This window comes from Fringilla coelebs (genome assembly GCF_963513975.1).
Source record: "Fringilla coelebs genome assembly, chromosome: 18".
In the NCBI taxonomy this organism is placed as follows: Eukaryota; Metazoa; Chordata; class Aves; order Passeriformes; family Fringillidae; genus Fringilla; species Fringilla coelebs.
In genome coordinates, this window is record NC_140044.1 from 6,857,331 (window position 1) to 6,881,317 (window position 23,987).

General features: G+C 47.8%; 2 protein-coding genes across 2 annotated transcripts; one reads left to right on the forward strand and one right to left on the reverse strand.

Moving 5' to 3' along the window:
* Positions 1-4,071: 4,071 nt before the first annotated feature.
* Positions 4,072-11,604, reverse strand: ZGPAT (zinc finger CCCH-type and G-patch domain containing). The gene is made up of 6 exons (XM_084217886.1): positions 10,667-11,604; positions 9,871-10,004; positions 8,985-9,143; positions 7,841-7,972; positions 6,659-7,070; positions 4,072-6,215 (listed from the first exon to the last, which is right to left on the reverse strand). The coding sequence occupies exons 1-6, from the start codon at positions 11,305-11,307 to the stop codon at positions 6,077-6,079; spliced, it is 1,617 nt and encodes a 538-aa protein (XP_084074012.1). The 5' UTR covers positions 11,308-11,604; the 3' UTR covers positions 4,072-6,076.
* A 277-nt stretch (positions 11,605-11,881) lies between these two features.
* ARFRP1 (ARF related protein 1) lies at positions 11,882-23,701 on the forward strand. The gene is made up of 8 exons (XM_084217915.1): positions 11,882-11,970; positions 12,942-13,041; positions 13,425-13,512; positions 13,989-14,071; positions 14,752-14,833; positions 14,994-15,064; positions 21,211-21,311; positions 22,759-23,701. Exons 2-8 carry the CDS (start codon positions 12,949-12,951, stop codon positions 22,844-22,846), a joined length of 606 nt encoding a protein of 201 aa, XP_084074041.1. The 5' UTR covers positions 11,882-11,970; positions 12,942-12,948; the 3' UTR covers positions 22,847-23,701.
* Positions 23,702-23,987: the final 286 nt, after the last annotated feature.

The following is a 23,987-nucleotide window of genomic DNA, read 5'->3' on the forward strand; positions in this document are numbered from 1 at the left end:
TTCCTTTTGAGTAAGACAATCCAACAAAACCAGCAGGATTCAAGCTCACAATTTGCCACTGAAATGGTGAAAAGGAGATGCCCAGGAGCCCTGAAAACCTTCTGGAGACACCCTAGAAATGACAGAGCGCTTTCTGGGGACACTGGGACACCAACCCTGGCTGTGGGATGGGGGTGACACCGCTCCTGAGCACAGGGGAGGCCAGTAAGGACAGGCAGTATGACTCAATTTCCTGGAAACAGGGAGCTTCAGCATCTCCTTCCTCTCCCTCCCCATGCCCTGGCCTCATCAGAACACACCAGGACACGCTCCTCCTGCAACGGATTCACACATTCCCTGTGCCACCACAACCCCAGGTCTGCAGTCACTCTCTGTTGTGACACCAGAGCAGAAAACTCCCCATCTTCCCACCCCTTTCCTCTGCCTAAAGCTGTGCCTTGCCCAAACCCAGCCCTTGTCCCTGTGCTTTCCTCAGGGCAAAAATCCTCCCCTGCAAACCGCGGCAGGGGCAGGAGGGTGTCCTGACACAAAGCATGGGCGCTCCCCAGCCTGTCAGGATCACCTCCTTCCCCAGGAGGGTTTTGGTGACCTCTGTTCCATCATTCCCACGCCACCATCCCCATCCCTGCACGCTGCAAACCCAAAGCAAAAGCTGACACCCCTTCACCTTCACCGGCGGCTGCAGCTCCCAGCTCTGCACAGCTCAGCTCTGTGCACCCTGCTCTACAAAACAAGGCTGGCCTGTCACCAGCACCCAAGAAATGCCTGATCTGAGATGGAGGCAGTTCCTGGAGTAAAACACAGCTTCAAGAAGCCATGGTAGCTGTTCCAGATGGGGCCAGCAGTAGGGTCACTGGGCAGAGCTGAACAGGATCAGCTTCCACCAGCACAGATGGGAACCCAGAGATCCAGAGGGACGTGCTGACCACCTCTTACTCACCCTCTTGCGTATCTTCATCCGGATGGCAAAGCCCAGATGAGCTCTGGTGAGAAGCCACCCTGCCTTGTGTAAATCTCAAAAGCTACTGCAGGCCCACAGGAGTTCCCCTCTCCCCTGCACCCCAGGTCACACGGCAGCATCTTTGGCACCTTTTTACCCCAATAACCAGAAGGTCTCTGCCCATTTGCAGCACCCTTTTATCTGTGAGCATCCTTTTATCTAAGAACTTCCCATGCCTTTGGAAACTGCCCTGACTGAAGCATGAACCCTGGAGAGCAATTATTTCAAGGTAGAAAGTGAGACAGAGAGGTTTTAAGGACTAACCAGGCTGGACAGACTGGCTTAGATCAGAGCTGGGAAGGGGAGGCTGTTCCCTTTCCAACGTTTTAATTAGACAACACAGCTTTTCTGTCTGAGCATACTTTAATTATTCGGATTACCTGCAACAGGGCCGGTGCCTTAGACAGAGCCTGGAGCTCCTCGCTGGACTCGCTCAGCTCATTAGAGGGATGGAATCGTGGGCTGCAGGAGCAGGGCAGAGCTGAGCAGGCTCTGGAGTTGAGCAGACAAAGTTCTAGCGAGGTTTGACGGCCGGGAGCTGGTGTGATGTTGGAATCAAGGTGGGAGCTTTCAGCATGCTGAGGCAGGCACACACGGGGCAGCTTATCCCACAGCAGGGGGATTTTCCATCCCTGAATTTTGAAGATTGAAAGGAGAGACTTCCTTGAGTAGGAATGAACGCAGAGAAATTCTTCTGGCCTACTTTCTGTAGAGCAGGTCGGTGGTTGCTCCGGGATTTCTGAGCAGTGAAACTGTGCTGTGCATCCTCCTCAGTGCTCAGGCTCAGCAGCCACTGGGAGAAGCCACTTCTTAGGGCAACACCTTGGGTCTCCCAAAACCACAGATTTGCGAGCAGAACCCCTGGCTAAAGACACCCAGGTAGGACTGAGCAGGTTTGCAAGGCAAAGTCTCAGCCAGACCTTCTGAAACCTTCACCTGGATTTCCTGCCAATAAAGTTATCGATCTCCCTGCCCTGGGGCTGCTCCCGGGGCAGGAGGCTCAGCAGAGGCGTTTCGCAAGGCGCCGGCTCCGCCAGCCCAGCCCAGCCCAGGTGGCTCTGAAGGCGAGGGCGGTCACAGCCGTTGCGTCCGTGTGACAGCACCCAGAGCCCTCTGAGCAGGGATCGCTGCCCTCTGTGTGTGACACCCCAGCACAGGCCCCCCTAGGGCAGATGGGTTGTTACTCCAGGATGTGGGAGTTTTTTGTGAGTCCTACAAAAGGTGCAAATTTCTCATCTGGGCTTCCTGAAAGCAAGATTAAATTCACTGCAAAACCAAGTGCTGCTGCTGATGATTCTGCCTGGCCTCTGATTCATCTCCCCAGATAAAACCACACAGTCTTCAGTGCAGGGTGGCAAGGAAAAAGTCTGCAAAGCTACTCAAAGCCTATTTGCACAAAACCAAGAGGAACATTTTGAGCTGATTTCCATCAGCAACTGTGCACACAGCTGCAGCAAACTCTGCTCAGGTACCCCAGGGAGTTGTGCTTCAAAAAAGGCCCAAGAAGCAGAAGTAGATAGATTTTTTTCTTTTCAATTACAAAAAGTGAAAGCTCTGTTTACAGTCAGTCACAACTCTGAATCTACCCAGGACCATGGGGTGCAATTAGTGAATTTTAAGACTATTTCAAAAAAGCAGGCATGAGATCTTACCCACTTTGTTTATCTCTGTAATGAGATTTCATGGTTAAACACCTCTGAGGGCTTTTCATTTAGAAAGTGCCAATTTATAAATGCCAGACCCAAAAACTTGGATGCAGATTTTACCTGCATTTCTGATCGCTGCTCATATGCTGGAGTAGCTTTTGAGAAAACACAACTTTAAAACTTTCAGGTGAGTGACTGTCAGCCCACACCACAGGGTGGTGACCCCATTTCATCATTTTTCTTTCTTCCTGTCCTTCTCTGGTTGCTGAACACTCACTTGGGCAGAAAAATGCTCTTTTAAGGCAAGAATAATCTCAAGAGGTTTTCTGCAGAGCTGAGCCACAGCAGGAGACCAGCAGAGAGCTCAGAGCTGCTGTTATGGGAAGCCAGATTCCAAACTGCAGCATGGCTGTATGAAAGAGATGTGTCTTCTCCAGAACCACCTGCCTGCCACAGTGGTTTCCTTTGCCACAGATCCCTACTTCTACATCATCTTAGGTTTTCAGAAGACAGCATTTCAGGGATGACATTCTCGAGTCTCCTCATCCAGAGACAGGGGCTCAGCACTTTCCCATTGCACACACCAGCAACACTCCTATCTCCCTCCCCACAAAACAACTGGAAATTTCCACAATGCCACGTACCCCTGAACTGAATTCATTCACCCCAAAAGCAATTGGCTCTCACTCAGCCTCCAGACCCCAGCCATGGGATCCCAGCAGCATTGCCAAGCTCCATCACCTTTGCTTCCCTTTCAAGCCCAGCTACAGAGCACAAAGCATGGAATGACACAGCTTGGAGCCCAACTCACAAAGCTGAACCCAGCTGGGGCTTCCCAGAGCAGAGCAGAGCAGAGCAGGAATCCTGCCTGTCCAGTCTGTCCAGCCCCAAGAGCATCTCTGACAATGCTGTCACTTCTGTATACACTGGGGGGTTTAAGGTATTTCCCCCTCAGTTTAGCTGCAGATTCCTCGTTTCCCAGGCAGGAAAGCCACCACCACTTACTTGCAGAAACTCAAAATCCAGTGAGTATGGAGTGCAGGGATCCAATCACGCCCTCTTCCCTGCCGGCCAGCCCGGAGAATTTCATTTCTTATCCCACAGCAAGTGCCAGTCAGGGCCTCCTGCACACTTCCAACATCCCGATCTGAGCTCTCCCGCTCCCTGAGGAGCAGCCGGCTGTGAGCAGACACAGAGCACACACACCACAGCTTCCTGGCCTCGGAGGCGGTGGCTTCACCCCGGGGTAGCTGGGTCTGTGCTCGCAGCCGGGGCGGGAAGCTCGGCACACCCGAGCAGCCTCTGCCGCGCCCGGTCCCGCCCGGCTCCTCCGGGAGCTCAGGGCAATCTGAGGAAAGAATGGGGAGCCCCAGATCATCATTACCTTGCAAATGAACAACGCCTTACAAGGAGAGAGGAGGAAAAAGAAACACCAACTTTATTCATCAGGGATGTGAACTGCGCTGGGTGGGAGGTGGCAGCCCCTGGAATAAGAGTCTGAGAAGTCAGGGTGTGGAGATCCCAAGGAAGGGTCAAAATAGGACTGAGCAAAGACACAGGGCTCATACACCCAGTTCCTAAAGAGATGATGATGTTAAACAGTCTCAGAGCACAAAATAAATCCCCAAGTTTTCTCTGCCCAGCTCAGCTCTCCAGTCATGGGCCACTTCAGTGAGCATCCATGCTAAGCTGGTCACATTAATCCTTGTCACCACTTAGCACTCAAGTGTGAGAAACAAACAATCATTTGTGAGGGAAGGGCCATTGTTAAACCCTTGAGTTGAGCCTGGTGTGTGAAGAACACAAATTCAGAACAATGAGGACAGTACAGCCAATTCCAATAGGAACTGATGGATGTTGAAGTGCCCGAGGCAGCCCATGACACATCCCACATCCACCAGGATCACAGCATGATCCAGGTGCTCTTCAGGAGCACAGACTCACTCCCACAGGTTTCCTGAAGATGTTCATCTTGTTTGGTTTTGCTGTCTCGCTGTGTTTCTGAGGTGTGTCTGCAGCAATGTGAAATCCCACACAACCTGAACAGCTCTGATCATATCTTCTTCAGTCTCAGATTTTCTTGCTTGTTTGGCAGCCTGACCCTGCAAATCAGGCACTGCCCTGGCCAGGCTGACAGCTTGTTTTTTAATCTGTTCTTAGTGATAGATAAAAAAGGGGGCACTAAAGGAACCATTTCATTAGAAAAATTACTGACAGAATAAAAGGAAATTGGTTCCTTAAATTAAGAAAAAAAAAAAATGGTGTCCTTAAGATACTGGCATGAATTGCAAACTATTTTTGTTTTTTAAAAAAGCCTTTAGAATGCAGAAATCCCACCAGATGATGAAACCAGCATCTCTGAGGGAAGGACTGGCCACCACCAACACAGAATGTAACCAAGGGGAGAGGACATCCTTCCTGTCCAAACACTTTCCACAGGGCAGGGAAGAGCATTTGGCTTGCCTGGCCTGCTTCCAGCCCAGCCCTAGGCTCTCCCACTGCAGGGCTGCACACTGGGCTCACACAGATCCTGCTCTTTGTGCTCATCCAGCGCCCAGTCCAACCTGGATCTGGGTCCTGAGGTTTTTTACTAAAAGGACCCATGCTCAGTGAGCCACCTTGGACAGAAAAACCCGTAGCAAAAATCAGAAGGTTCCCTGTGGAGCTGTTCCTAGATAGGTTTGGGAATTCTGATATGCTGCTGGCTTATTCCCCCAGCTATGGCACTCTACTTGTGGAACCAGGCAGTTTTCCATGCCAAGCCAGTGAGTCTGGCTACAGCTTGGCCTGGGATCCTCTAACAGTCAAACTGCTGGAATCCGATGCTCCAGGCTGCTGGTTCCACCTCTGAGCTGAGTTTTCTGTCTCTTCCTCACACAAGGGCTACAAAGAACTGCTCCCCCCCAAAAATGGAGTTCTTAGATAAATCCCACAGTAAAAACCAGAAGGCAGAGAGCAGCTAAAGCACTTGACCTTTGATGTTTTCACCCAGCCATGGTTGGGACCCTGCCTGCACCTGTGCTTGGCAGGTGGCCACAGACAGAAGCCACAGTTAATGGCAGGATGTGGGGCTGTCCAAGCCCCCTCAGCTGGTTTGTAGCCAGCAGTGTTAACCTGAGCACCCACAGACTCTGGATGGAGCTGCTACTGCAGGGAAAATGAAGGAAAGAAGTGTGCAAGAGAGCAGAGAATTGTATCCCTTGTAGCTAGGCCTCATCCAAGGCCCTACTCACTGAATGCTTTCGGGGCTGGACGGATGTGCACTACTCCCCCTCCCAGAAGATCTCAGAAGCATCCAGAAACTGCTGCTTTTTTGCCCAGTTTTAGGCAGAGCAGCCTGATGCCCAGCAGAGCAGGACAGCTCATTGAGACTCTGAGGCCAGGAGCACCAGAAGGACAAACTCCTGCAGTTCAACACCTTCCTCAGCACCTAGAACTCAGTCATCTTCTTGTGGGTGTCTGCTTTCTTCTGCTCCCGCTGTAGCCTGGCTTCCTGGGCCTGCAGCTGCCCCAGCTGCTTGTGGGCATCAGCCAGCTTCTCCTCCAGCTGAGCTGCAGCAATGCTGTGCCTGAAAGCGAAAAGCACAGTGGCAATGTCATCCTGCATGGTAAAATCAAAGGCTTGTTCCATCCCAGGAGAGTTTGCCCTTTCCTGTAGCATAAGCCCAAGGGACCTGCTGAAAGCCAGGAATAACCTGCTGCTCAGCACTATGTAGGCTAGAGAATGTCCTCCTGGGATCCTCAACAGCAATGCTGCAGAGGTGGGCACAAGAAGGACTCCAGCACCTTTCCTCACAGAGCTCCTCTCTTTGCCACAGCCTGAATTCCAGCCAAAGGACCCCAGACACATCTGCCAGTGTTCATGCTGATCTGAAGCACACACTAAACTCTCTCCTCCACTTCCCCCTTAAGTCCCATCCAGACACATTTTACTTGTTCCTCTCACACGTCATTTCAAGCCCACCCCTCCCCAGAAGCACCACAAACTGGATCCCAAAGAACGTTCTCCTACCGCCCGATGTTGCGCGCCAGGGCCTGCTGGATTCCCCTGATATCCCTCTGTGTTTGTTCAATCTTCTCCGTGGTCTGGAAGAGGCTGACACTCAGGGCCTTCTTGGTGCTCTTGCTGGCATGGTAGATCTCTTTGCTGTTCCTCTGGGGCAGAGCCATCCCCCCAGCCTTGTCCCCAGCGCTCTTCCCGCGCAGTTTCTCGTTCAGGAAGTCAAACACATTGCGCGGGGCCTTCCGGCCGCCCGGCTGGCCAGAGCTGCTTCCCTTTGCTCGGCATTTCTTTGATTTGCCTGGCTCCAGCTTCCCCTGCTTCTTCTTCTGCAGCACCTCAGCACACTGGTCCAGGGACTTCCCTCGAGGAAGCACCACAGCCTGCACTGGCTCCACTCTGCCCTCACCATTCTTCCCTAAGCCTGAGGAGAGACCCCGAGTCATTACAGCATCCCCCCTCGAGTCACCTCCCACCACAAGCTCACATTGACAGTCACAGCTTAAAACAAGCCAAGAGGCTTTCGAGGTACCAGAAGTTAGAACTTCTGTCGAGCCAAGGGGATCAGGAAAGGCCAGGCCAGGAGCCTTTCAAGGCAGGAGATTTGTGATTCCAAGCCCGAGGGCATCCGTCAGGCCGGTTTCTGTGAAACCAGGTTCAGCCTCACATCCTCAGCTTCTCAAGCCAGGTTCTGCTTAAAACTGGTTTGGTTCCTCTGGGAGAATCCAAGCCAGGTTCTACTTAAAACTGGTTTGGTTCCTCTGGGAGAAGCAGAGACACAGAGGCCCTCCCAGAGCCCCCAAGGCTCGATGCAATTTGGGTGGGAGCAGCAAGTTCAGCAGGCTTTGAAGTCTGTGTCCAGGCCAGGAGATGCATTAACACAGACATCAGAAGCTTTGCAGATCAGCTCCCCTCCACCTCCAGCCTTTGAACACTCCACAAGGTTCTCATGGCTTTGATCATCAACTTGACTGTGCTTCCAGGTGCCTCCACTGTTTGCCCTTACATACAGGGGTTGGTGCCCCACATGCCTGTACTTCCATGAAGTAACTCATCCTTCTTCCCTCCAACACTGCTGGGATCTACCACATTGCTTGAGCCTCAGCCAAGTGTTCCTTCAGCTCAGCAAAGTTCTGACTTCATCCAAAGTACTGGGTTTTTCTCAACAGCCCCAGGACCACCCTCTGCCCTTACCTTTTCCAAACTCATATCCCATCCGAACAAGCAGTTTGGAGCCAATGCCACGAGTATGGGCCTCCCAGCCACCAAAAGAGGAGCTGCAGGCAGGGGTCCATTCCCCATTCTCTGGAACCCCTGAGTCTATCACTGTGGAACAAAAGAGGAGAATCAGTGAAACAGGAATTGTGAATAAAGCTGCTGTGTGCAGCATCCCTCACAGGACAGTACAATTCACTTCTCCAACCCTAAAAGCATTTGGTCATGCCTCCAGCTTTACTCAGTTCTCACTGAATTGGCACCTTCCATGAACACTTCACAGGGAGTGGCTGAAATGTGAGGTTTCACTTGATTTAATGCACATACCATCCCCCAGTTCTAGGCAGAATCACCCAGGAGTTTTATGATTCTTTTCCTTCCTTCCAGGGTGATAATACAGACTAATGCACACATCTGAGTAGAATTTAGCACAGTGGCACCTAACACTTATCCTGTGCCTCCAGCTCCTGTCTCTGGTATGAGGCTCCTCCAGGCCACAGCATTAATTTTGTGTTATTAGGATCCAATAACCCCTGTCAGGTTAAATGTAAAGAGCTCTAGGACACGTCTTGTCCCTGCGATGCAGCTGTGGCACCACCAGAGGGACAGTGCTGCCTGTGCAACTTCCAAGAAGTCACTTGGGCACTCTCTGTGTCACCTTTCAGCAGTAAAAGAGGGCATGGCTGTTCCTGCAGCCTCCTCGAGGCACCAGAAGGACCCAACACTCCCATTTCCTTGGGTCTCACATTCCTGGGCCATGAAGCTCCCAGGGATGAGAAAATCTGATTCACTTATTAACTCAGCTCAGCCAGACACATAAGAAATAGGCTCAGAGCTTGGAATTCTAAAATATCACACCCTCTTCTTCACATGTGGGGAGTTCCCATGGAAACCTCCAGCCTTCATTAGCCCAGGGATTTGCACAAAACAAAGATTTTAGTTTGCAGTTATAGCCTAACAGCCAGTTACTGTTCTCAATCTTTCAGGAACACATAGAGATCAACTGCTCTTTCATCAGAGGTGAGACACTCAGAGTGAGAGCTCTAGGACAGTCAGCCAGTCCCGGAGAAAAGCAGAACAAAATCCCAAGTCACTTTTGCTTACATTCTCCCCGTTCCCTTACCTTTGGCATAACCAGAATCATCCACACTGTCCTCATCAGACTCGCCAGATTCAGCAGCATCTTCACTTCTCAGGGGTGGAATGACACTGTCCCCTTCCACCACGGCCTCCTTGAGGAGCAGGGAGTCAAACTTCACCGTGTAGTAACCACTGTCCACATCTACAGAGGGAACAGCAAGGACAGGAGCTGCAGCTCACAGGGACCTAAACCAGACTCAGCTCCAGCAGAATGACACAGGATGGGGGGAGGCCCAAGGAACAGCTCTAGAAAATTCTGGGTTTAATCTGTGATTTTGGTTTCTGTCTGAGAGGGGGAAGCACCCACTGCAATGAAAAGCTATTTCCACAATGCCTGTATTGATACCCAAAAGTTTATCTCTACAAATCAAGAAAGATAGGCTGCTGAGAAATGGAATTAAAAAGAAGTTAGACTTGCTCCCTTCTGACTTAATAACAGTTAAAATAAGGATGGAAAGAGGGAATAAACCCTTCCTCTTCCCAGGACAGAGGGAAGCCTGTATCAGCAGCTGCTGGGCAGGGCCAGCTCCCCTGGCTTTTGTTTAAACAAGACCAGATTATTGCCATTCTCACCTACTAGACATGTAAATTCCTGCAGTCCCTCCCTCTTCCCTGGAGCAGTTAATGGCCTCGTAGTCATCTCCCTTCCACATTCTTGCTCTTTATCTCCTATTTCCCAGTCAATTCTCTCCTCTAGCCTGACAAAACTCAGACTGTTTCCTCAGCTAGGTCAAAATTTTGAGTTCAGGGCAGCAGCCACATTGTTTATGTTTTTCTGTCATTAACCACAGCAGCCAAGTTTGAGATCCAAAGAAACCTCAGCCTCCACCTTCCCCCTGGGCCCCGGGAAAGGCCCTGCCCCCCCTCACCGGTGATTTTGGCCGTGTACCAGATGCCATCACTGTGCTTGGCCAGGCAGGCTGAGCCCACCCCCAGACTGCTCAGGTCGGGCTCCTGGAACGGCTGGAGCTCCTCCAAGGACACCACCTGACCATGGGAAAACCTGCAGGGAAGGAGGAACAGGAGTTTTCAAATGAAAATCCTTTCCTTCCTCAAAAGAAATGCACACGAGTGTCAGGGGTGAGGAACCTTCACCAGAATTATGATTACAACAGCACATGGTCAAACTTCCCTAAAGTTGTTCATGTTTCACCTTAAACACCTTATTTATGTCAAGGGACAAAGAATGCATCTCACCCCAGAGAATTAAACTTCCTTGCTAGTGACACATCCAATTAAAAAGTTCCTGGCTTTGGGGATAAACAGGATCAGAGACAGGCAGGGCTCCAGCCCAGCACCTTCCCAAAGGTGAGGCTCACAGCCCAGCTCCAGCCCAGCTCCCTCACAGACCACTGAGCTTGATCCTGGTGAAGATCCCCAAAAACAGAGCCTGTGCCACTGGAATGTGTGCATTACCCACAGACCCGGGTGTTCTGTTTTAAAATACTTCATCAGCTGTTCATTCATCCACTCAGTTATGTAACATCTCTGCATCTTTTCCACTTTATCTGTGCATCAGCTACAGAGAACAGCCAAACTGATGCCACTGCTCACCACAGCACATTTCAAAAACACCAAGGCACAATTTCTCTGGGTGAGAAAGCCACACAGAGCACTTGAGGAGGAGGTTTATCCCTCTGAACCCTCCCTCCCCTCTCTCTTTACCGACAGTTCTCCTTAAATCTGCACTTGTCATCCAGGAAGAATGGGCACGGCTTCAGGGACTTGTGGGTGGGGTACAGGTAGAGCACCCTGACCCCTGCACTGCCATCCTCCAGCTCCTCTGTCCCCACAATCATGGCATTGTGGTACTCCAGGGTCCCCCAGGAGCTGTAGTAGGGGGCTTTGACCTTCATCCCACTCAACTCCTCCTCCTCCTCTCTCTCAGACTCCTCCTCCTCCTCACTGCACTTTGATTTGGATTTATCCCCCGTTTCTCCCTCTCTCTCTGAGGAGATCTCGTTGTCATCAGCTGGAGGCTCCTCATCTGTTCCAAGCCCAGCAATGGCTTCCTTAAAAGCAGCGTATTCCTCATCTTGGGCAGAGCTCTCCAGGTGGGAATCCTGCCCTGGGAGACCTGCTGGGGAGGAGGAGGAGGCATCTGTGTCCAAAGTGGCCAGAAGTTTGCTCTTTTTCACAGCCACCAGGCTCGACTCGGTCAGTTCTATGAGCTGTTTCAAATCCTCCTGCAGCTGGATCAGGTCCGACTGCTGCGATGGGTCCTGGCCCGCCCCCAGCGCCAGCTCCACCTGCTCCAGCTGGGCGTTGTAGGTCTGGATCGCTGCTTCCAGACTCTCTTCATCCATTCTCAGCACGGGAAAGGCGCTTCTGCCCGCGTCCTCTCCACGAACTCAAAACACATTCAGAGTTCACTCAAGCACTTCTGGATAACAAGTCCTCCCCCGCAGAAGCGACATCTACCCGCCGTCCCGCTCTTTCCCTCGGAAATGACCAGGGCGATGCTCCTGCTGGAAACAGGCGGCAAGAGGCGACGGGAGAGTCCGAGGAGAGGCCGGGCCTGGCCCTGCCCTCCCCCGCTACTCTCCCCCACCGGGCCCCCGCACGGCAGCGCTCCTCCCGCAACCTGGGCGCTCCCTCAGCCCCAGGGCTGCAGCACCTCCCTGAGCCGCCACCGCCACCTCGGGGGCCCCACTGCGCCCTCAGCCGCCTCAGTCCCTGCGAGCCGCCTCCATGACACCCGCCATAACACCCCCACTTCCGGCATCAGCGCCCCCCCTTCCGGCTGCGCTGGCCATCGCGTCACCCGCTCCGCTCTCGGAGTGCCCGGGAGGCCGGCGGCGCTGGGCATTCAGGGAGTTGTAGTCCATAGGCCCCCTTCGCACCGCCATCAGAGAGGCGACAGGACTACATTTCCCAGAGTCCCGGGCGCGGAATGGCGGCGGCTGGTGGCGCAGGGGACTCGTGAGAGGCGACTCCGGCTCCGACGCTGACACCGGCGCCAGGATCAGGTGAGGGGCCGCGGGCCTCGGGCTGGGGATGTCTTCCTCGCCTGCTGCCCTCGGGAGTTTGGGCCGGGACCTGTCGCTGTCCCGGGACGTGGCGCGGAGCCATTAGGGGGAAATGGCGGTCGGGCCGGTGTTCCCCTTCGGCCGTCACTGGCCGTGGCAGGGAAGGAAAGGGCCGGATCGCCCGGATCTTGTGGAGCTGGAGGGATCTCCCGGGCCCGGGAGGATCTCCGGGGTTGGGGAGGAGCAGGCCGGCGGTCGGGCGCGCCCGGGATCAGTCGCTGTCCCGAAGGGGAGCGGGCCGGGGTTCCCCCGGGGCACGGCAGGAGCCCCCGGTCTGAGCTGGGAGCGAGGGTGACCCCGGTACCTGTGGGGTTGAAGCCCCTGGCCCTTAGGCGCCCTGTCCTCCCGTACCGTGAAGCCCCCGGTTCGATTCCTGCTTTGGAACACTTATTTCCCTTTAGGTCATGGTGTTTGACTTCAGAGTGGTTGTTTAACCACGCTCTTGCTTGGAGGCAGCTGCCTCTCAAAGGCTCTGCCTTGGGGTTCCCTTTATCAGTTTGAACAGAAGGGCTGTTGCAATGGCGTGTGAGTCAGCTGCAGCACCTGGTGCCAGTGCTTCCTGCATCCCAGCAGAGCTGCTGTGCCTGCGTGTGCACATCCAGGTGTCAGCTTCTGTAGATTATTGCTCAAAATACCTGCTCTCTGTATTTGTATGAAGTTTACTTCATTTTGGTTTTGGGTCATACATTTACTGCAAGAGGTGTTCAAGTCTTTCCTCAGTTCCCCTTTAACCCCAAATTTGATCTTGAACTATTTTCATTATCTCTCTTAGATCTGTGATTTTCTCTGGGATTGCCTAAATGTGAGATTTACTGATAAAAGAGTAACATCATTTATTTGTTTGGCGTTGTGGCATGAGAGGCTTTTGGGAATGAGCTGTTTCCTAATTGATTTCCTGGCATTTGTTGCAGGAGCAGGATGTATACACTGCTGTCAGGGCTCTATAAATACATGTTCCAGAGGGATGAGTACTGTGTCCTGATCCTGGGTTTGGACAATGCTGGTAAAACTGTAAGTGCTGTTTATCACCCTGTGAAGGGGCACACACAATCCTAAACATCCTCCAGGGATAAATCGTCCAACAAGGGTCAATCTTTCTTCAGCTGTGTCCTGAGTTACTTTAGTGATGTGACACCAAGCAATCAACTTCTCCTCATTACTTAAATTTAGTACAAGCTTTCAGGGATGTGGCTGAGCTTTGGTAATCCCATAATCACATGTGATCCCTTCTTTCCTAGCTAAAATAGGGAGCAAGAAGAGTGGTTTGTCCAAAATTAGGTAGGGCAGGGTCTGCTCTAGCAGGATTGTGCAGAAATGAGAGGACAGGTTTGGGGTAGGATTACCCCAGTCAGTAAAATGTTTGACAGTGAATACTTTGTCTTATTCTTTTTCAGACCTTCCTTGAACAAACTAAAACCCGATTTAACAAGAACTACAAAGGGATGAGTTTGTCCAAAATCACAACCACTGTAGGCTTGAACAGTAAGTAAATCCACATGGAATTTTTTCAGCTTTCTTGCACAGATAGACACAGATAGATGTTTTGTATTTGAATTGTTTAAGAATTCAGAAGGACAGAATAGTTCCTGGGTGCAGAGATTGTATCTCCTAGCTGTTCAGGTCTTTTTGTAGAGAATAAAATAAACTTTCTTAGCTTAGGAGGAGGAACTCTTGAAGTATTAAAACCCTAGATATCCTATTTCAGTACTATCCTCAAACTGTATTTCCCTGGAGTTCATTCCCTGGCCCAATTCTGGAATTATTTGCACTGATACTGTTCTATATTTGTGATCACTCCATGCAGGTTTTGCTGTGTTGTTGCAAGCAGCTGCTGCCTGTGATATGTTCCCCCACAAGCCTGCCCCACCCCAGATTTCTGAGTGGGGTGTGCAGCTGTCTGTGCTTTGCAGCACCTGTAGTTTTCATTGGATTGCTCTTTCTTCCTTCCTTCCTTCTAGTTGGAACTATTGATGTTGGCAAAACTCGGCTCATGTTCTGGGACCTCGGTGGGCAGGAGGAGCTGCAGTCACTTTGGGACAAGGTTAGAGATGTGGTTTTGTTTTGTTTGATTTATACTTTTATTTATTTATAAATATTCAGTGTTTATTTGAATCAATGTTTGATTGATGTTTTGCCCAGAGAAATTGTGGCTGCCCCATCCCTGGAAGTGTTGAAAGCCAGGGTGGATGGAGCTCTGATCAGCCTGATCTAGTGGGAAGTGTCCCTGCTCCTGGCAGGGGGTTGGAATGAGATGGTTGGCCCTTTCCAACACAAACCATCCTGTGATTCTGTGATTTCTTTCAGAAGGGGTTTTGTCTCTTTTAGAACTGAACCACTACAATCACTTGGTAATCACACAGGCTTATTGATAACCTCAGTATTTAGCATTAACAGTTTTTCAGAGATTCCACTATTTCTGTGCCTAATATTTGCATTATTGGTTGCAGACAGCAATTACCAACCCGGATCAGGGGTTGTGCCATAGAAATGAGCTTTGGGGGGACACAGGTGAGCTTCTCCACCTGGTGTGCTGATCAGGCCTGCAAACAGAACAGGCAGCACAGGCTGTGTGCCTCCATTCTGTCCAGGCACACTGTGGATACAGCTGCCTCTATCTGATTGATCTCCTCCACGTGCACCAAAACTGTACCAAAAATCAAGTCAGGAAGAGGAACAAGTGATCCTAGTGGATTGACACCAATATCTGTGTTCTCCTTCCAGTACTATGCTGAATCTCATGGGGTGATCTATGTTATTGACTCCACTGATGAGGAGAGGCTCTCTGAGTCCAAAAGAGCTTTTGGTAAGTACAGTGGGACCAAATTGTCCTGGAAAGTTGTATCAAATGAAACTGTAATGCAAGAGGGAGCTTCTGGCTTCATTCCTCTGTCCAGAGAATCTGTGCCAGGCATTTGTACAACTTCAGAGCTGGCTAAACCTGGTTTTGTTTCTGTCCTTTGTAGAGAAGATGATTACCAGTGAAGCTCTGGAGGGGGTTCCTATTCTGGTGTTGGCCAACAAGCAGGATGTAGAGGTAAAATATGGAGGATTTACATAAATTATCACATAAGCTTGGAAAGGTGAATTCTGCATTCATGTTAAATTTGTTCCACAGTCCTGAGCTGATCCTATGGTATTTCCCACCACTGGAAATAATTGCTTTGAATTTGGTTGTAATTTTTCCTTTCTCCTCCAGCCCTTTTTCAGTGCCATGAATGAGCTTCCTACAGGCACATAGTTTTGGAGCCTTTGTGTAAACAGAACAAACTGCATAGCTATGGTGGGTCTTTCTTGTACCGTGACTGGCTATATTGATGCTGTTTTTTCCTGTTTATTCAGAAAAAAAAAAAAACGTTTAGTGCACTTTGTTTATGCTGCTCTTTGAAAATCCAGGAATAGCACAACAGATGTATGTGAAGCAAATCATCCTTTCCCCATAATTGGATAAGATCTGTTCAATAAAACACTTGTTTGTTGTAGAGCATTCCATCAGTGACAGCAGTGAATGGCAAGGAATGCTCTTTTCTGATAATATAATTTGAATTCTTTCCAGTGTATTCAGAGCTGTAAAGCTCTTGGTTTGGCTTTGGCAGTTCGTGGGTGGTGCAGTGTTTAGGTGACACATCCTGGGCCATCATTACTTCCCCCAGCATGGAAAAAAAAAGAGAGTGCCCAAGGTGGTTGTGGTGGTTTTCATGTTTTCCTCCTGGGAATTGTACCTGGAATTCCAGGACTGCAGCTCCAGTGACTGGTCTGTAGATGGGGCCAGAGGCTTGCAGTAGGATTTGGAGCACCCGGCCTTGGGGCTGGGATCAGTCTCTGTTCCAAAGGATGCAAATACGTCTCAGGTTCCTCCTGTGCACTTTACACTTGTCCGAGCGATTGCACTTGTGGAAACACGTGAGGCTTCCGTAGAAATCACTTGGCTCTAAAGCAGGATTTCGTATTTCATTAGTGCAACACAGATTGGTTTTTGGATGATCTAGTTTATCTAGATTATCTAGTCTTAGAAATAAGAAAAATGTAATTCCATGTAAAAGCTTGAGATCAGGACTGAACTCCTCATTTCTGGTCCTGACTTTGCTGTGGTCTCTGGAATGTGGGGAAATGGTCTGTCTTTTTTTTTGTGTGGAAAGCAGAATATTGACTCTCATATTTCTGTACAACCCCACAGCTTTTCTGCAGGGAACAGCCTGCACTCTTGCCTTGACCTGTTGAGGGTAAGATCCAAGCAGTGACCTGGAATTTGTTCCACTTTCTCTCTTGGTTGTATATACAAACTTTCTTACAGGCTGCAGATACTGGCTCTTCTGACACTAACAAGATTAAAGACAAATAATTGAACAACTGGGCTTCTTTTAAGTGCTAGAAATAGGTGTTTGGAACAGCCTTTCAAAAGAAAATCTGTCTTCTTGCTCCCTCTGGAGGGTCCAAGACCAGCTCACAGACTTAGTGCCTTCATGCAGTTGTAGAGCTACAACAAGAGATTAGCAAAGCTAAACCCACTGGAGGTTTGCCTGTTTGTAAGAAATAGCTACATTGGATATTGAGAGGCCCACTCCTACAGAATGATCTTGGATATGGAGCCAGCAAAGAGACAACAATGCTCTTAACAAATCACTAAGGGGATTATAGCTTATTTTTCAGTAATTACTGAAGTTCACTTAAACAAACTTGAGAAAACTTAGTAGCCTGTTTCTCTTCCTCTGATTTAGCAGAATGGAAGACCTCTGGAATAAAACTGATAATTAGCATTGATAGAGATTTTTCTGCTCTGGATCTTCAGACGTAAAACTGTAGGAAATTCTCACCAGCATCCCTCTGTCCTGAACCATGATAAGGAAGGATAAGGGGTATTTTAATCTTGCTGGTATTTGGAGATAAAGGGTAATTCTTGATGATGATATCTGTAGAGGCCAGCAGAAGGCTTGTGGTCAAACATATCAGAAATAGTACATCTGGCATAGTTTGTTTTTTAAGTGTACATTCTATTATCAAGATAACAAAAGTGCTGATGCAACCTGAAATTGCATGAAGTGTTAAGAATTTTGCTGTGAACCCCAGGGTACATTGTGTCCTCTCAGCATTGCCAAGCATGAGTGGTATTTGGTCATTCCAGGAGATAAAATATGGGCATTGACTGCAAAACACCAATTCCAATTCTCACAATACTGAATGTGATATTTTATGGTATCAGGAGAATACTCTCTGTTCATCAGAGGCTTCAAAACTGGGTTATTTTATAAATAATTTAAAAACTGAGTCAAATGTGTGTTGGAGGAAGGAATTTGTTTAGGTTTTTAAAGGAACTATTGCTTTGTAGGAGAAATCAATGATGTAATATCTGCTAATTTCTGTGAACTCCCTTTCAACTCAGAATGGCACTTTTGAAAATAATGGCTTATTGCAGAAGAAACAGCAAAATCAGAATTGCTAATTGCTGTTTTGATGTGAATGCAGCTGTTGAAAAGTTTACACAAGGTATATATTTCTGTGCTTTACAATGAACTGTTACAATTTGAGGATAGAATGGCTCATTATGCAATACTATTCAAAATACTGGAAAAGCAAGACTTGTCAAAAACAGCATCTGAAATTTAACAATCTGAAAATTACTGGGTGCTGTATGATAACCCATGTCTGGGAGGAAGTTTTGCCATCCTCATCTAATGGTAAATTTTGGAAATTTAATTTGAAATCTCCAGAATGTTGAAAAGGCTCCTCATGCCTCTGGAAAATGTGAGGAGTCATGGTGAGTAGCAGAGTACTCATTTCCACTCAGCTGTTAGAAAACAGACCTTCTGCATGAAAGTCATTCTAGTTTCCAACTGAAGACTTCCCACAGCTTCCCTGTAAAATTAGGTTTCATTTAAATAAGATGGTTTCAATTGAGGCTATACTATTTCTTTTTAAAATTTAAAGAAGTTTAAATTGTAATTTAAAACAAACTCATAAAAAGGGTAGTCCCAGACCACAGGTCAGGTGAGTCAGACTTTTATGTGAAATAGTATTTTATTTAGGCAATCCACCTTGCCCTTGTTTCTCTTTTAGTTCCATTCTGATGGTTGATTACTCTTGAGATGACTGAAGAGCTTCTACTTGAGATTTTATGCATGCTTCTGGATTTATCCTGAGAGGAGAGCAGGCAGCAGCAGCATTGTCTTTGCTCCAGTGGATGTGGGAAATGGGCAAAGGCTCTGCAATGCCACCTTTTTTTTGGCTAAAACTTGCCTTGCTGCTTGATAGATTTTTAGGTGTGCCATTGCTGAGTCTTACTTTGGGTAATGCTATTCTGAACACTTCATAGGATGAATTTAGCCAGGGTCAGTCCTGCCTAAATTATGGCTGGAGGAGCCTTCATCAAAAGCTGTTTTACAGTGTGTTACTTTGGGGAAGCTGAGATGGAAATCTGGTTCGTCATGTGTTGTGAGGTTCCTGTGAACTGTCTGGGAGATACCATCATTCCTGAAAGGTCACTGTGGATTGTGGTATTGTAATAGAGCACTCTTGATGTGATCACAGATCCAGCTTCCCTTCTTTGCCCTTGGCTTATGGGTTTGCAGCTGAGAAACAAAGCACATCTGTTAACAAATATTTTGTAATGTGGCTGGGGAGAAGGGGAACTTGGAAGCCACAGCTGACATTTTCCCTTGAGCATGAGACGCTCAGGTGCCCCTTGCTGAAGTGGTGGACAATCTGCCTCAGCCCCTGCTGTCACATGAGATTCCAGTTCATGGCTTTCCCTGGAACACCAAGACAAGGCATTGATAGTTTGGTGTTACCTGTCTGCTGTGCTGCTCTACTTCATCCCAAGGGGAAAATGATGTTCCTCAAAACAAGATTGGTGATGCAGTGGCATCCTGCTGTGACAATGTGAGTGGTGCAAAGTCTCCTCAGAAGCAAAACTCTTTCTGATGCAGATTTCCATGGAAAGCCATGGCTGGACAGCTCTGTGGAAGGTGGGGCAGGCCACAGCTCTCCCAGAAGGTGGGAAAGGGAAGGTATAACAATGGTTTATACTGGGAGATAAAAAAGGCTGTAATTGTTAGCTGCACTGGGAAAAGTGGACTCTTAAAGGCTTCAAGGATGGGCAGGGTGAAGGATGTGGGTTCTCTGTGCTGCTGTGTGTCCTGGTCTGCTGGTGGTGTTGGGAAGTTCTTTGCCTGATTGCTTTGCTACCTGTGCAAGTAGGAGCTGAGGAACCAAGGACAGCTCTCTGTTGTTACTGTGTATCTTGAAAATTTTATCTGATTTATTTTAAATTTATTTTAAAATGTGTCATCGTTCAGAAAAGGACAAGGAAAGGTAGACTCAAGAAGAAGAAAAAGATATACTCAAAAGTATATAATTATACAATGATGCTAAACTCTGAGAAGCTTCAAGTATATTTCAAGATACATTTGCTCAATTTCAGCTGCCAAGTCTCATTGACTGAAAAAAACAAAGGTGTGAAAAATAGCTCAAATTACTGACATGCTTCTACCTCCCAGTTGTTGGGTAATTGACTTGTCCAGGGCTTTGGGTTAAACCAGGAAGCATTTGGACCTGCCTGTCTTACTGGGCAGTGGACCCCATACCAGGCTTTTACAAACCAGTAGAGAATGGTTGGTTGGTTGGTTGGTTGGTTGGTTGGTTGGTTGTTTGTTTGTTTGTTTGTTTGGTTGGTTGGTTGTTATCTCTTGCCTTTCTTGCAGACCTACTGGTTTGAATTCCAGCTCCCAAGCCCCATCTGACTCCCTCTAAAGTTAGTAATTGTTGGTGGTTTTTTTTAATTAACTGTCTATCCTGTGGCTGACAGCTCATCTGTATGAACTGCACATTTTTCACTTGTTAGAAATCCTTATCTAAATTGTCCAGGGTTCTGCAGAGTGATGTCAGTAATGTTTTTGGATACAGTTTCCAGGTCACTGATTGAAAGGGCAAGTTTAAAATGCAGCTGAGGTCATAAGAAAGTACAGTCATCAAAAGTTGCACAGTTAATGGAGCCAAGGGCACTGGGTGAATTAGGTGTTGTTAAACTCCTTGCAAGCCATTTCTGAAGATCCCTTCCTATGTTTAAGCAATGAAACCTACTTCTGTTGTCCATAAAAATTTCCTGTATTTTATTCTCTAGAATCAGTGTTTTGCAAATGGATGGCTGGTAACAATTTTCATATTTCTGTTCTCTCAGAGTTTATGTTCACTTGGCCAATCCTCAGGACTCACAAAGGGTCCAGTTTGGCATTTGTGTAAACATTTGTCCAAAACATGTATGTGGGCCTGACTGAAGGTTCCAAACACATATTTGAGACTTGTTGAAGTTCCAGAATGTCTTTGCAGAGAGGAGGGAAGTGAGCTTGTGGCCAGCTGAAGTGCTTAAATGGTTTGTCCAAGGCTTCTGAGGGAAAAATGAACACTGAGTGCTCAGGGAAGTGCAAGTCCAGACTTTAGTTGGACAGGTTTGTTTTTGTTGTATCTCTAAGATTTTTGTGGTGACACTGTGATTTATGTGGGGAAGGTAATCCACTGATTTACTGGGAAACTTATGATTTGTGTTGTTGTTCCCAGCAGCCCCCTGGCAGACCCACAGAAGTTCAGGACCTGCTGGGGGTCAAGAGTACAGTGACATCAGGCATTAGAAAATGTGCTGCATTCAGTGCTGCCAGTGTTTTGTCTGAGTGCAAACAGAGAAGTGCTGGTGGGACACGGCTGTAATGCCAAGGAATGTGCTGATAACTGAGGAAAAATCACAACTTATTTTGTGAGAGTGCCCAGGATGCTGGCAAAGAGTCAGCTAGGCTTGTGGCAGGGACACTGTTTCAAAAGGCTTTGTAAATATTAAAGCTCTTGTAGTGTCCTGGTAAATATAAGCTGTTGAGCAGCTTGGAAGGGATATTGTTAGAGGATGCAGGTTGTGCTCATTTTCAGGACTGTTTGCTTAGAACTGTTGAGATTAAGGATCAGGGAGGTGAGGCAATGTGTGTACTGTCAGCAAACAGCATTCTCTGTTGAAAAAATAATATGCTCATTTCTTTGGAATATAAAGAGGTGAATTTACTGTGTTGGTGGGTGAGTGGGTTTAACCTGATAGCATTGCCATCCTGACTGATGCAAGACTGCAATCATGGTAGGATTCATTGTGGAAGAAGGTCGCCATATGTCTTGTAGCACAAACAAGCTCTACTTTGGTTCCCTTTGCAGACTTGTCTGTCAATACCTGATATCAAGACAGCATTTAGTGACTGCATTAACAAAATTGGGAAGAGAGACTGCCTGACACAAGCCTGCTCAGCCCTTACTGGGTGAGTATGACAAGGGGTAGACTGAGAATTGGTTGACTGAGCACCTGTGGGGTGTCACACACAGAGCAGCACTACATGAGTTGTTAAGCCTTGAGAAGGAGCTGCTTCCTTCCAGCACTGACAGACACTTGTTCAAGATCCTTGGCCTTGCACCAGCTCAGTAACTTCATCTGTAAATCCTGCCTGTAAAACACAGTGGAAATGTATTCCTGGCTGAGAGCAGTGGGACTTGGAGGCATGTTTGTTGTCCTGTATCATCCCTTCTCCTTACACAATAATCCTTGCAGACGTTGGTTTACTGCAGCTCCTGGTTTATATGTTAGAAGTCAGTTGAAAATGCAACTGTTGATGCCTCTGCCAGAGAAATGGGTGGTGCATTACTGCTGTTGCCATAATTATGTTTCTGCTTTCATATTCTTTGGCATGCAGATGAGCTTCGTGATGGGGATGATATCACAGTTTCCAGGAGTCCTCTTACATGGGGATGCCTGTGGTTTAAGATTTGATGACTAAAACAGACCCTAATTTGGGCTTACACAGCTGTGTGCCACGGCCTTGACCAACCCACTGGATTCTTGAGATCTCAGCATCATTCTTGCGTATCCAGTCTTGCAGTACATTTGTTCTTTGTACTTTCAGTTCTTTAAGTGAAAAGTGCTATTTGGCATAAGTCAAATGTTTTATTCCAGGTGGTGGAAACACTTTTGGCTGAATTACTGCCTGGGCTGAATCTAGAGCTTTGAATTTTTTTCCTGTGTTATCATACAAGCTACTGCAAAGGATAACAAAAACTTCTGGAACCGTGAAAAAAAATTGTTGTCTGCATTGCTACAAATCACATGCCATTAAGCAGGCTAATGACCCCAAGAACAGTGTTCAAGCACTGACTGGAAGAGAAGTATTCAATAATAACCTTATTTGTACAAACATTTCTAGTTTTGATCTGTTTCGAATTTCCTTTCAAAATTCCAGTTTGAGCTTGGACTAAAAGAATAACTCATGGAAGTCATGGCTGGGGAGCTGTACAGACCAGCAAGGTGTTGACTTGCAGATGAGTCCCAGCACAGATGATTACACAAAGCTGGAACCAAGATTGCAAGATCTTGTACAGCTAGTGTGAGGTTTGTGGCAAAATGACCTCAAACCAGCTGTCAGGTGGGTTTGGTGCTTGTTCATCCCAAGATTTCCACAGAGTTGGTGACTAAGTTGGGTGACTAAGACACCAGAAAAATAAAAGATGGAGGTAGATATTGCTGAGCTAAAAGAAATCAGATCCCTATTGTTTGCCTACGTGACAAATAACACAGAAATGCCAACAAATAACTGTTTAGAGCCGCTCCCTTCCTCATGTAAGGGCTCAGTTAGGGCCTGTATGATCCATGTTTCTGTTCTTGGTTGCTTCTTGTTGTTGCTTTATTTTAAAACCTTGTCTGCTTGCCTTCCTTAGCAAAGGGGTGAATGAAGGGATTGAATGGATGGTGAAGTGTGTGGTGAGGAACATCCACCGCCCCCCAAGGAAGAAGGACATCACGTAGGAGCTCCGAGCCAGCCAAGCAATGGACAGTCTCTTCCCACACACTTTTGTGTTCCCTTTAAAGAAGGTGATCCACTGGATTCCTATTACACCTGATTCTTTCCTAAATTTGGAGACAAATATTCTCTTTCTGTGTCTAAAAAAAACTTGAGCCAAGGATTCCAACTGGGTGGGGGGTGGGAATCTCTTACGTTAAGTATTATCATTGGCCTCTGAGCATCCTATGTAGCAACCTACACATTGTTGCCAATGCAAAAGACTTAATTTTTCTACTATCTTACTTTGTGATTCCTGATTTGTGAGTCTAACAGGCTGGAGGCTGGTGACATGAAGGAACTCCTGAAGGAAATGCATAGGTGAATGCTGAAGGGGAGGAACAGTCTGGGGAATGGCTGTTCCTCCTAACTGCCAAGATCCTTGCTGCTCCAGCCCCATGTTCCTGCAGGGTGTTACTGGCCCTGTTATGCTGCTGTTTGTGTAGTGGGGAGACACAGCATTGATTAGAACTTGATTTTCACTTGGGGTGTTGGTTCATAACCTTGACCTGTGGTAAAAGCAGATGTGGAAATCAGCAACTGCACGGTGGTCATTGGATCATGGAATTGTTACTGCTGGAAGAGCCCTCATCAAATCCAGCTGTGCTGGTTGAAATGGATATTCCTACCAGGACACCGATTCCAGAAGCACTGCCTTGCTCTGACTGCCAGTCTCTTTGTGCATACTCTTTAATGCTAAGAGTAATTGAGATCTTCTGTAACTGGAGTGAATCAAGGCCCTCTCTGTGATCTTTCTAAGCTGAAAACAACCTCTAGGCAGGAAAAAATCAGTATGCAATAAAGCTTCCTACTTATTTGAACTTCCCTGCCTGAATCAATGGTATTTGGGAATAGCAGTACTTAGCCCTTAGGGTTGTTTTGTTTTTTTAATTGTAGGAAAAAATAGAAAGGCAGCACTCAAAAGACAAACAGTGCTCAGTGCTTACATCACCTCCTCAGCTAGATCTGCTGATATATCATTATCTTTTCCCTGAATATGAGTTTTTACGTGAATTTCATGGTGGTTTGGCAATGGGTGTTGCTCCTCTGCTGTTTCATTTACTCCTGGCACTGGTGAATGTTCTGTGCTGTTTGCTGACATAATGA

Coding starts and splice junctions, on each gene's coding strand:
- ZGPAT (XM_084217886.1), bottom strand. CDS start 11,307: ATGGATGAAGAGAGTCTGGAAGCAGCGATCCAGACCTACAACGCCCAG. Junction 9,144..9,870: donor GTACACGGCCAAAATCACCG/GTGAGGGGGGGC, acceptor TTCCCTCTGTAG/ATGTGGACAGTGGTTACTAC. Junction 7,071..7,840: donor GGGATATGAGTTTGGAAAAG/GTAAGGGCAGAG, acceptor GTCTCTCCTCAG/GCTTAGGGAAGAATGGTGAG.
- ARFRP1 (XM_084217915.1), top strand. CDS start 12,949: ATGTATACACTGCTGTCAGGGCTCTATAAATACATGTTCCAGAGGGAT. Junction 13,042..13,424: donor TGGACAATGCTGGTAAAACT/GTAAGTGCTGTT, acceptor ATTCTTTTTCAG/ACCTTCCTTGAACAAACTAA. Junction 14,834..14,993: donor TGAGTCCAAAAGAGCTTTTG/GTAAGTACAGTG, acceptor TGTCCTTTGTAG/AGAAGATGATTACCAGTGAA.